The sequence below is a fragment of the Neltuma alba genome, unplaced genomic scaffold (genome assembly GCF_004799145.2).
Source record: "Neltuma alba isolate B1F8T4 unplaced genomic scaffold, ASM479914v2 tig00012899_pilon, whole genome shotgun sequence".
NCBI classification, from domain to species: Eukaryota; Viridiplantae; Streptophyta; class Magnoliopsida; order Fabales; family Fabaceae; genus Neltuma; species Neltuma alba.
The window spans coordinates 1-13,627 of NW_021637270.1; the positions used below are offsets into that span (position 1 = coordinate 1).

General features: G+C 32.2%; 2 protein-coding genes across 2 annotated transcripts; both read right to left on the reverse strand.

The window, feature by feature from the left end:
- Positions 1–5: 5 nt before the first annotated feature.
- LOC114732308 (uncharacterized) lies at positions 6–1,758 on the reverse strand (the record flags this gene model as incomplete). Its single annotated transcript, XM_028919604.1, has 5 exons — positions 1,552–1,758; positions 1,390–1,461; positions 1,232–1,300; positions 525–888; positions 6–49 (listed from the first exon to the last, which is right to left on the reverse strand). Coding segments are annotated over exons 1-5 (732 nt in total), but the record flags the coding sequence as incomplete, so codon positions are not given.
- A 10,232-nt stretch (positions 1,759–11,990) lies between these two features.
- On the reverse strand, positions 11,991–13,086 carry LOC114732305 (transcription factor IBH1-like 1). The gene is made up of 2 exons (XM_028919602.1): positions 12,949–13,086; positions 11,991–12,834 (listed from the first exon to the last, which is right to left on the reverse strand). Exon 2 carries the CDS (start codon positions 12,831–12,833, stop codon positions 12,243–12,245), a length of 591 nt encoding a protein of 196 aa, XP_028775435.1. The 5' UTR covers position 12,834; positions 12,949–13,086; the 3' UTR covers positions 11,991–12,242.
- Positions 13,087–13,627: the final 541 nt, after the last annotated feature.

The following is a 13,627-nucleotide window of genomic DNA, read 5'->3' on the forward strand; positions in this document are numbered from 1 at the left end:
CTGTTCTTGCATCCTGATCTTGCTTTCAGTGTGGCCGCTCCTTTCAGTGCTGCACCAAAGGGAATAGAGCACAGTTTACTGGTTCATACAAGCCAACAGTATCGGATACATGAAAAATTGGGTAAGTTGCTTCATTCGTTTCCTTCAATCATGTCTTAAAACAAGAGCTGTAATTTATCTAACTAATTTCTTGATACTTGTCAAAGTAGAAGGAAACTGATAAAAATTGTTACCACTGTATCAGGTACAGCCTTTATCACTAAGCGGTATAGTTAAACTGCTTGATAGCTAAGAAACAGCTCTTTCTATTTGACCACATGATCTATTTAGCAATGCCAAGTTTGTTAAAAGCCAAATTTCTGGTTTAGAAACCACAAGGATTCAGATAAGTTACAATAACTCTGAGACAAGGCTGCAAGGGACGAGGAACAAGGTAGTTCAACCTTCTCAATTAAGAGTCCTAGTACAAATACCGGAGAAAATTAGAAAGCATATGAAAAGAAGCATCAAGATAAGAAAATTACATGTGGCAGCTGAGGCCGTGAGGGTCAAGATGTCACTTGCACTAGTACCAGTCATGGCTGAACTAATTGCACTGTTAAGTTGGTCCTTCTTTGCCCCCATTGCTTCTGCAACTTTTGCACACTGAGCTGCGACCAAGGCGGCTGCAGAAGCTACTGCTGCTTCCTTGTCAGCGTTAGATGATCGGCCTCCCTTGGAGTTTTCTGCAGCTATGACTGCTAAAGCAGCTGCCACCCCAGCCACTGATATTGCTGCATGCACTTCTGCTGTTTGTACTCTCTGTTCCTCTTTCCTCCTCATCTTTATTTCTTTAAACCATTTCTTGATTGACACATTTTTCAGTGGTATTATCTGTTTCCACGGCATCTATGTGCAGAGAACAAAACAAAATCTATCAATGCCTCTTGAAAATACAATATTATCATCCACTGCAGCTGTATCATCATACATGTCAGCCCTACAAGATATAAACCATTGCACATAATGTTCTAAGATAAGGAAATAACGAGTCTCATACTCACTTAATCCTTTCTTCAACTCTTATCATAATACTTATACAAAAAAATCCATAAAGTGGATAATAAAACTTGATATTACTGATAAGCATGGCATTCGTGTGTTATATCAGTGCTTCATAGTAGACAGAACCATGATCGTAAAGTTCAAGTCTAAACAACTGAGGTTAGTTAATAATGTGCAGATGACATACCCATTTCTTTCTGAAGTAGCTGTTGTAATTCAACTCAGGATGCATTGCTTGCTGCATCCGTATCCATGACTGAAAATTCAGAAAAGAAAAGAAAACATGAGCAAAGTTTTTCAATATGATCCATATGTTATTCCATGAGCAAACAAAATTCCAGTTACCTTCACATCATTAGACTTCCATCCAGGGAGAGACCCAAAATCTGCATTTTCCATTCTAGCACTCTTTTCCATCTGTTTCAGACATATTTACATATTGAATTGAATATAGAACTAGGTGTGGGTGTGTGTGTTTTAAAACTGATTTCAAACAGTTTGACTCACTGTAGGACTAGCTGCGGGACTGCTCTCCAGTGGCTTCATTGGGTTATCAGCTAGGACAAGTGACAATCCATCTTGAGGCTCTGGTTGCAGAGCTTGCACAGCGAAGTTGCACCACGCACGTGACAGAAGATCCATTGTCTCTGGATGTGCATCTGATGGAGATAGATTGAAGTTGGAAGCCATGATGATAAGATCTTGGCTGATGAAGAACTGAGCTGTGTACAGTTTCAGAAATGCGTGTATAAGCAACAATGCATGCATATTTATAGAGACATGCTTCTTAGTCACAACACAAGCTTATCAATAGTCTGATCTCCAAATCCCCCAAAAGTATAAAAGAAATAGAAGACTTTTTAATAATGCAACATACCAACCCCAATAATCAAGATATTTTTATGGGGCTGTAAATAATAAAGTCAGCAAAGAGAGCTGCAGAAAAAAATGGCAACTTTTTCATCATTGCCATTGATCATATCGGCCCACTCCTTGAATTTTTTGCATCAGCTAAATGAAAGTGACAGTGTACATCATACATATGAATCCACTGGACAAGTGGCTACGTTAAGCGTCCTACAGCTGCAAGGGAACATACCCTGAAGTTTCTAGAGGACAGGAATTGCAGGGATGAGACATTAAAGTTGGGAAGGTCCTTTTAGATATGAGCATATTATCTTCATTTGAATTTTCATTTAGATACTACAGTAAAGCTATCCATTAATAAATATTGATACTGCATCAGTCTATCAATAGGAAACATCAAATTTATAATATACCGTGTGTGTGACATTAGTGGGTTGCAAATAAGGGGCCTAATTCTACTTGGGATTGAAAGAGCTGAGTTACATGGCAGATAGATTCTGATGGAAGAAGACAAGGCCTCAACATTGAGAGATTAGAGAAACAAACACATGGCAGCCATAATAGAACATTGTGGGCTCTCTATAGAGTATAGACTCAAAGGGACCTTTTGTTTCTGGCATCATTAAATGAAAGCCAAGGACTTGGGATAAGTGAGAAACATCTTTTAGATGATAAAATGATATGCCCCCATGCCAGAGTTATATAGTGCCACCACATTAACAAATTTGAGCTATTAATATTTCCTTTAAGCAAGATTTCAAGTCTAGATAAACTTGTTGCTTGGAGAACTTTACATTAAATTCACGTGATTTAAAACCCAACTCGATCTAAATTAGTTGGGATCCAACACAACTTTTGGAGACCGATTAATACTGCCAAAACTAGAAAATCAAACATTGAGATTGAAATTCTTTTGCCGAAAGCCACAATAGTAAAATTACCAAAATTGAAGAGAACACCTGTGCTGTAACTGTAATAAATATCATTAATACTTTAAGTTGATAGACTTGAGATATTCAAAACTCGAAAAGATTCGGATCCAAGAAAAACAAGCCAGAAATAAAAGGCAAAGGAGGGGCATGATGAGGAAGCACGGTGATGGGCCAATATTGTTGATGTAAAGGAGGTAGACGTGCATGATTGATATGATGAACTCTGAAAAAGAAGGCACCAGACAGGTATAATTACAGTCTATATTCGATCATTAGAATAATGAAACCATCAAGAAGCATACACACACGCACATATGTTCTTGTTTAATAAGCACGATGAAGATTAGAGCTTTTCTGTGGTCTGAAAAGAACCACATAAAGTTGGTAGTATTCTATATGGCGTATAGTACATTTTCCTCGAAGATCATCATGTTAATGACCTGTCAAATTTAATTAGGAAAATACTTGCGCTCTGTGTGTGTGTGTGTGTGTGTGTAAAACAGTTTTTGAGGAGACTGAAATTTTTAATTTGTGAAATGTGTTAAATAAACTTTAGATTAAAATTAGGAAAAATGACCAAAAAAAGGCTTGAATATAGAAAATTTCAAAAAGAGCCAACACTTCAAAATGATAGAAAAAGAGAAAAAGCCTGTGAAAAAATTAACAAGATACAAAACTTGAATTAACAACTTGAACTGAAAATGACTGTTCTGAATTACAAATGACAAATTGTGAACTAAAGATAACAACAATAAAACTCGAAATAATAATTTTTGAATTGAAAATGATAAATTCTGAATTGGTGATTAAAACTTGTTATTAGGATATAACTTATGAATTGGAAATAACATGTTGTGAACTAAAAATAACAACAATAAAAACTTGGTCACGCAATTGCATATTGGTCATTCCCCCATATTGGTCATTTCTTTTTGGAATTTCCAGTATTCAAAGTTCTTTTTTAGTCATTTCCCCTTAAAACTACAAATTGCACATTTTTATTGGTTATGTATGGACTTATTATAGGGAGTATTATTATTTATGACTTGCGAATAATATGATTTGCTTATGTTGTTGATTAATAATCGATAATAACCCAACGGTTGAGTCTACTATATTTAAGATTTCTTTCATTAAAGAATTTGTTAGAAAGGCTTGATTTTGCTGATTGGGGTTCATGTGACAAGCAGAGACTTCATGAGTTAGATGCTTAAGAGTGTCTCCTAAATTGTGTTTTGTAACTAACAGGACCACCAACAAAGATTCTGAGATCAATGTATTTGTCCTAATTTAATCATTAAAAATTGAGGCTGCTTTTTAAAGTCATGAGAACCCAGAGAATATTGATTTATAATTGAGGTACTTATGGTGTGGATTAGGAGGAATCTGGGTATCTTTTCATCTAATGAAGCAATCTATATATACACACTATAAAAAGATTTGAACCAATCATATTATTTATAAGGTGTAAAGAATTTAAATTACTATCTTCGATCATTAATATAAAAGTTAGATAATTAATTTATATATATTAAGAAAATTAGTTAAATTAATTGTTTGTAACAAATATGTATTTGTCTCAGCTCAAAAACAAACAAACAAACAAACAAACAAACAAACATGTATTTGTCTCTCTAAACTACTTTATTTAATCATGTGCATTCTTTAATGAAAACTTGTTTAATATGTATAATTAATAGGGATACTTTGAAAAGATTATAAATTTAAGAGATAAAATGGATTAACATATTATATTTAGATTAACTATAACTCACAATAAGCTCTTCTTCTTCTTTTTTCAACCAAAAACACGTAACTCTTATGGTAAGGACCGAAAGTAATATTTCTCAAATTATGTATAAAGCGCACTGAATAAATACTAAATTTTGGTAGAAACAAACCATAACAAGAATAAAAAATTATGAATCCTTACACTTTTTATACTTCTTCCTGTCCTCAATGTAAATGCTACATAACTTATTTACATTAATAAAATTAATTTAGTTATTGATATAAAAAAATGTACTGAGTTCCTTAATATACTCTTTTAATAATTTGTATTAGAAACTTCCTGTTAATATAAACCTCCCTTAATATTTATATATGTAATAAATTTGAAGGATAAAATAATTTAAAGCATCACAATTAAAAACTAAAACAAGTCCTCAGTTCGCCCCTACATTTAGGGGGTGTTTGGGTTTTTTTTCAAACCATGGTTTGGGGACCCAAACCATGGTTTGAAAAAAAATTTGCCAAACACCCATTTTTTTTAGGAAAACCAAGGTTTCTATGAAAACCATGGTTTTGGCCAGCCAAACCATGGTTTTCGTATAAGCTGGCAAATTGTGGATTGTGGAGAAATATGTTTGTTGAAATAATAATTGCTCCTGTCAGAGAGGCTTCAACAGTGGAAAACAAAATTCTCTCTCCTCCCATTCTGAAATTTGTCGCTGCCGGTGACAAATTATTTTATGAAAAACATATTTAGTTATTTTATTAATATATATACGTATTAATTTTAATTATTTTATTACTATATATTATTTATTAATATATATACATATTTAATTACTTTATTAAATTATTTTGCAAAAAAACATATTTATTTTATTAATATATATACGTAAGGTATATTTTATTAATATTATTTATTTACTTTAAATAAACATATATTATGAAATATATCTTATATGTAATTATCATTTAAACTTATGTCCTTTTTAGTAATTTCCACATATAAAAAAGCACTTCTGACAACAACTATCCAAACACTCTCACTTTATCAGAATCACTTTTTCAGAAAATCTATTCTTTCAAAATCTATTCTCTCCATAATCTATTCTCCAGAAGCTATTCTCCAAACCATGGTTTGGCTTTATCCAAACACCCCCTTAGAAGGGAACGATATTTTATATTGATATAACCTATTCGCAATTTTTTATGCGTATTTAAGGCTTCTACAGCTCGCACCAGACATATATGTCTTAAACTCAATATATCTTGCGCTTGATATCGACTTCTATAACAATATTTAAAATCTCGTGAATCATAAAAATAGATATTATTAAAAAAAAAAAAAAGCCTTTCACATTGGATTTTTGATATTGTGAAAGTAAAGAGGGAGATTGGACAGCAACAGATATGAACATCGATTGCAACCATTGGGGCCTCATTTACAGTATTGGATTGGGCATTTTTGGGGAGTGCAAAGACTGAGTTGTTTCTTTTTTTTTTTTTTGGGCCACGAGACAACCGACTCTCGTGGCATTACCCAATAATGAAGAGACATCGTTTGACCCAAAAAAAAAAGTTATTATATGTGAAGTAATGTTTTAAAAGCCAGATTGGATGTTAAACTAGAGAAGCTAACAGGTCATGGTTCATTCGGTCAGACCAGCGGTCAAACCGATGATATAATAATTAAATAAAAAATAATATTAGATACTTATATACTAATATATATAAAAAAATAGAATACTAAGTTGTCAAATAATTTAAAAATAAACTTAAGTAGTTTAATTTTATAATAAATTGACAACTTATAAGGGAATAACATATCTTAAAACTGCATATCTTTATCTCAGATAAAAGTAAAAATTAAATAAACAATGTGTAAATTTCAAAAAATTTAATAAAAGTAAAAACACAAAGAATCAAAAATAAGGGGGAAAAAGAAAATGCATAAATATTTTGAATTTAAAAAGATGCTGGTTGGTCATTCGAAATGTCAAAGATTAATGAAAGGATTCATTTGTGTCGATGAATGTGTTTAGCTGGCGAGTGAAATTAAATTTATGTACATTGAAAATAAAAAACCAGCAGAAATACTAGTAAAAGTGGCTGAAGAAAGAGAGTATTGATGATTGCCTTTTTGTGTGTGTTCATTTTCACTCTCCTCTTCTCACTTCTTTCCGTCTTCCCCGTATTTCTTCTTTCTTCTTTCTTCTTCCTCCGAGCTCGATCATATAGGAAGGCCATGGTTAGCAAATTTTTTCATCACCCATTTTGCCCCATATCTGTTATTATTAAAGAGGAAAAATCATAAAAGTAGGCACTGGTTTTTTTTTTTGCTGCTTCTTCCTCCTCCCCATCTTCTTCATCTTCCTTCTTCTTCTAAACCCCTTTGGTTTTTGAATTTCCATTCTAATTTTCAGCTTAATGACGATTTCTAGCTCAAAAGCCGGTTCTTACCGAAAAACATGGCCCAACCTCTGAAATGGCTTCTAACTAGAAATTGAGCTATTTGATACTCCGATCACTGGTCTGGTTTTAAAATCATTGGTGTGAAGTATACAAGATATTTGTAAATTGTATACCCAATAAATAAAAGATATTAAGTAGATGAGTCCCTTGAAGCCATGAAACATCTTGAGTTATACTACTTCCGGTTCTAATTATAATAACTAGTTGATTTATTTGAGGAGATTAAAAAAATAAGTTAAGTTAGTTATTTGTAATAAATAAGTGTTGTCCTTTCTAAAATATTTTTACTAATTAAATTTATTGGCTATAACTACTATTATTAGAGGGACTACCTTGAAAAAAAAACATAAATATGAGAGATAAAATGGATTGGAGTCTTATAATTAAGACCAAAATAAAAGTCAAATGAGGTTTTATATTAATACTGAAATTCTTGAGTCCTTTTTAGAAGGTACACAGTGGGAGAGATTAATGATTTTTTCCCCCAATAAGTTCTTACATGAGGTATTTATTATATCTTTTTAATGTTGCTTCTGTTCAAAATGCAGTAGATTTTTTCTTATTTATCAATGCATATGGATTTAAATAAAATGAAGCTTAAAATTTTTTTCAATTATTTTTAAGACAATTTAATAATTCAATCACTTTTCATTAATTTCGAGTTTTAAAATGTCTTATAAAAAAATTAGAGAGAACATATTAATTTTTCAATCACCATAACATAATAAAATAATTATAAATCAAGATATGGTACTAAATGTATGATCTAATTCAAGAAATTAAAATTTTCAATGTTGCTTGCAGGAGTCATAATTTTCACGTAAAAAGCATAATAACGCTTAATAATGTCTTCTCGATCAGATTCCTTTCATAAAGTATTATATCGAGAGATTTTTTTTGACCTTTTTTTAAATAAATGGTCGAATGTGAGATATTTAGAGAGAAAAATTTTTTTGCCCTCTCTCTAAGTCATCTCGTTAAAAAACTTATAAGAGTGTACAATTTTATTTCTACTTTATTATTCTTAGACTTCTTAATTTATTTTTTTGGTAAAATAGACTTCTTAATCTTTACCCATTCCTTTATACTTTCTCAATTTCTAATATAAGAATTAGATAATTAATTTACAGATATTAAAAAATTAATTTTATTAGTTATTTATAACAAATTAAATGTATGTTGATTTTTCTAGAATACAATTTCTAATCATCCGTAGTATAACTAACATTGGCAAAAACTACATTAATACATTTGAGAGATAATTTAGACTGATATCTTATATTTAGGATTAAAATAAAGGAGAATTGTAATAAAGTCTCAAAAAAAGAATATAATTGCCTTCAAGTATCAATGACAACTTTTTTTTTTTTTTTTTGACCAGAGAAGTATCAATGACAACTGAGACCTTATAATGATAAGTTTCAAAATAAGAAATAACAACTCCTCACTTATCATTGGGATTTTTTGATAGTTATTTTTTTAATGAGATTTTATTATAATTCTTCCTTAAAATAGACTCATTAATTAGTTCTCATATTTGGTATCAGAACCAATACTAAATACAGTTGAAATTGAAAAATTAATAATATGAAAAAAAATTCTTCATTTTTATTAAATATGTAAAAAGTGAACCGCAAAAATAAGATCGAAATTAAGGAATGGAATGAATGGTGAGGGAGGTAGGGAAGTAGGCAGGTGGAGGCGTAGGAGTAGGGAGGGCGTAGGGGGAGGTGTAAAAGGATGGGTCATGGGCTACAAATTGGGCCAATCTCCCACAGTGTCGCCCTTTCCCCAGTCATCCTCCGCACTTTAGGTCGATAGTCAAACGTCCTCCCCACTTCTCCTATTCCAGTACTCTTCCCTTCCTGCCTCTGCTCCTTATCATTTCACGCTCTCTTGTCATTCTTTTTCCCACAGCTTTACTGTAGAAAGAGAGGGAGAGGCAAAAGTATACGATATACTTTATTCAATCAATCAAGTCTACCTACGAGGAGAAACATTATGGCTATTCATAGATCCCAAGAAAATAATAATAAGATGATAAAGATAATCAAATAATCTCAACCTAAATATCTCTCCCACCAATCCTTACGGTAAGAGTTATTTAGGGTGTGTTTGGATGAAACCAAACCGTGGTTTGGAAAAGTGATTTTGGAGAATAGATTCTGGGGAAAATAGATTCTGTGAAGAATAGATTTTGTAAAAAAGTGATTCTGAGAAGTGAGAGTGTTTGGATAGTTATTATCAGAAACACTTTTTATATATACAAATTACTAAAAAAAAGACATAAGTTAATATGATAATTACAGAAAAAATAGATTTTATGATATATTTTAATTTGAAGGAATAAAATTGTTAATAATATGTTTTTTTACCAACATAATTAATAATACATAAGATAATATAATTAATAAATAATTAATGTGTATATATATTATAAAATATAAGATTAAATATATTATAAAAAAATATGTTTATAAAAAAAATAACAAGATACATATCATATAGGCCCTCACACTCTCCCTTCTTTCTCCAAAAGCAAAAAAATTTTGCTTTTTCCAAAACCATGGTTTTGGATTTTGGAGGGGGTGTTTGGGTAGATTATTCCCCAAACCATGGTTTGGGTCCCCAAACCATGGTTTGGGGTGTCACCCAAACACACCCTTAATCTAATATCATAGATAAATAGTTTAAATATAGGTGTTCATGATGTCAAAAAGCCCGCAATGCCCACTTGACCCCATTGAAATTATGCTCAACTCAACCTTAACAAAGCAGCTTGAAAAATATTTGGGCATTTTTTGAGAATGTCTGGTAGGGCCAGACATCAGACATAGTATGCCTGCTTGCACATAGATTATATATATAATCATATTTAATATGTATATTCATTATATGTAATATAAATATTCAGTATAATTAATGTTTTAAGTCTTGAGTTGTTGACACATTTGATTATGGATTTTGTGTGAATACATATCAAGTTGTGTTCAATTATATAATTATAAGGAGATATGAAATGATAGATAAATAAGTCCATTTGTAGCATAGTGTTTATATTTCTTCTTTTAGAATATTTTTAAGTTATAGAACTATAAAATATATTTAAATTCCAAAATATTATTTATTGAGTTTGGCAATGAAAATTTTCACATAATGAAAACAACAAGATGTCACTACTTGGATGTGGAAGCCCATCCCAGCCCAACCCACTCACTCAAGATTACTCAGGCTTTCATCGAGTAGGGTCGGGTAGTCAACTGCAAAATATAACTCGTTCATCTTTTAGGTTGGGGATTAAGTAAGAGTTTGGCCCTATCCAACCTTATCCATGTAGAGCCCTAATTTTAAGAGAGATCATGCCATTTTTTTCAGAATTAATAACTTACTTAGATTCTTTAATTTAGCTAAAGTAATTAACTAATTTTAAGAACGGGAGGCGCACTAAATATCTAAAATAATCCTAATTGTATTTTATCCCATATTCCACCAATATCCATGGAGCATCGGCTTCATAAATAAGTCTAACTACTCTAACAACTCCAATTTATCAGATTCTGGTTATAATTTCCCTTTTTTTTTTAAACGAGCATCACTTCTAGCTAGTATTATATGAATATTATAATTAAACGTATATTTTGCACTTTCAAGTTGATATAGGCAACGATCATATATATATAACCCTAAAGTTGGCAAAAAGATATTATATATATATAACCCCCAAAGCATTACCATCCAATTTATTTTCTAATATGGAATGGAGGAAAATATGTTACGTTCAGAATCCTTCGAACAGATATTGTTATATGTTTTGCAATGCAAATCCTCTGATATATCTGATTATTAACGGCAATAATCATGTAGCCCAGCCCAGACAGGGCGCGCACCTAACCTTTAATTAAGAAAAAGACAACACAGATAATCCATAGATTACTAGGGCACTACAGGCCTTATAAAACCACACATATTTGAAAATGTTTTAACAGAATCTGAGCTTTCACTTCTTAAGCTAGCAATCATGCTCTATCTATAAGCTTGTTAATTATTATTTAAAAATTTATTGTGATACTGAATTTATTTTTTTTGTGGTCAATGTGGAGGATAGTTATTATGTATATTCGATCGACCTCGAAAAGGATTTAACAGGATCGTTTCTGGTGTTGTTGAACTCATCCATATTAAAATTTTCCTGTTTCTGAATGTTCAATATCTAGACTGCATTAAGCTGTAATTAATAAATAAATGGTGGGCAATATAGAGTTGCTGCCAATCACCTTGTAACCTAACGGTATAGAAGTTTTCTTGTAAGTTAAGGAGAATTAAGGTTTTGAATTTTGCTCTGTAACCTCAAAGATGTCAGTATCTATATTTTAAAGTAAAAACAAAAGAGTTTCTTTGTTAATTAATTGAATTGAATATATGAATATTATCGTCAACACCATATCCAGGGGTTCGTCTTACACAGCTCAATAATGCAAAAATCTATGTCAGATCGCAGGTCTTGAAAACAAAATTAGCTAAAAGAACACAGTTTGCACAAGTAATACTCTAAAGGGCATGCATGTGACATTGATTCGCTATTTGCTTCTTCACTCTCTCTCTCTCTATCATTATTGTGTTTAATCAGCTGGCCAGTTGGCCTTCTTAATATGATACACTCATTACATGCGAGTGCGTTTGTAGCATCATGTAGTATAGGTTATTTAATATTACCTTCCGTTCTAATCATAAGACTTTATTTATAACCTACAAATAAGATTTTATAATTAGTACCGGAGGTATTACTATATATGTTTGTAAATAGCACTCGATCGTACAGATACCGATGAAATTGCGTTGATATATGCATAAGACTTCATTCTTCGGTATAACTTTTGTTCTTGGCTTTTCTTTAATAATACACGACTCACGAAATCCACCCCCCGGGGGGGGGGGGAGAAGAAGTTGGAAGAACCTAAACACAGGCAGATATATATACGACTAATTAATGGCTTCCGAATAATAAAGCCTTGATTTACTTAATATTGTACATATCTTTGCTCTATGTGCATCGCCATTAAAAAGTCTTTTCTCCTTCACTGATCTGCCTAGTTTTGCCCAGAGAAGAAAAGAAAAACAAGGGCAATACATTATAACTTTATATATAATTATACGAATATAAAGGAGTATATATAACTATATATATAGCGAGTAAATTTAGGAACATTTCATGAGCTGGGAAGTGGCGAGAAGACAGCGCATTGCTTGAACCTGAGATCGGAGGGATTGAATATAATCTAGGGTTTCTTCAATCAAGGACACATCATCGTCCATAAGATCGCCACCTGGAACAAGCCTCTTTAGCATTTCTGTTCTCTTTTGGACCAGCCTCCTTGCAATAGAATCCGCCATCACTACTTTCTTCACTCTACTACGAACTGTACGGCGCCTTCTCTTCATGATCTTCCTGGTTCTATTAAGCATCCTCTTGTTCTTAAGCTGAGAAAATGAAGAAGAAGAAGAAGAAGAAGAAGTGAAAGCCTTTCTTAGCCTTAAGCACTGCGAGGAGCCTATTACGTGCTCCGTCAGGACTTTGCTGTTATGGTCTCTGGAAGCAATATTGGCAATGAGGGCTCGGCTCCAACACTTGCTTTCAGTTCTGGTGGAAGCCATGGCTAAATCTGCTGACACTTTTATGGCCTTCTTCCTCTCCAACAAGCTCATGTTCTTCTTAAGGGACGTGAATTTTCCCATACCCTCCATCCATTTCTGGAGAAATTCTAGCTTCTCTGACCTGGGATTTTGCATTCTGTGAAAAAAGTTTCAAAATTTGGCATCAGCGTAATGGAGGCTAACAGATGGAACTCATGACTAGGGCGTTTAGGTAAAGAAGCTTGCAAATCAACGAAAGCATAATGCTTACCTCTTGTCCAAAATTGTCTGTTAACTGCACAGTAGAAGGATTCTCAAGAAATTAAAAATGAAATAATGTATGCGTTTTGCTGTGCGACGAAGTGTTATGGATCCAAGAAGGTAAAATACAGGAAGAGAGAGGGGGGAGAGAGGAGAATGAGAAGAAGAATGAGGATGAAGGGAATTATTTATGTGGTCGAAGGAAGTGAAGTGGTGGGGCGTAGGGAGAAAGACAGAGCACATGGTGGCACATGCAGGACCTGGCCCACACAACTTAAAACTGAAGAAGAAATATGAATTATACGACAAATTCAAATTGTTTTAATCTCGCCTTTATCCGTTTAAAAGGAAAAAATGATACAAAATAATAATAGTCTTATGTCTGAGATTTATTTTACCTTTCGCACATATAATCTGTTTTTTTTTTTATCCTCCTCTAGCCAATTATACTATATATATACAGTGATTAACTAAATTAAGAATTTTGAATTGACATAGGCAAGAACTCTCAGTGCTAATAAGTATTTGAGCTTTTATTTAAGACATCAATAATTTTAAGAAGCCATGACCATTAGTTGATTACTATAATACAAGTTGTGTTATCTATTAACGGTTTAAGGTGATAATAATTTAATACTCTAAGACGATATCATTATCCAGAACTAATATATTGGCTAAAAATTAACAAC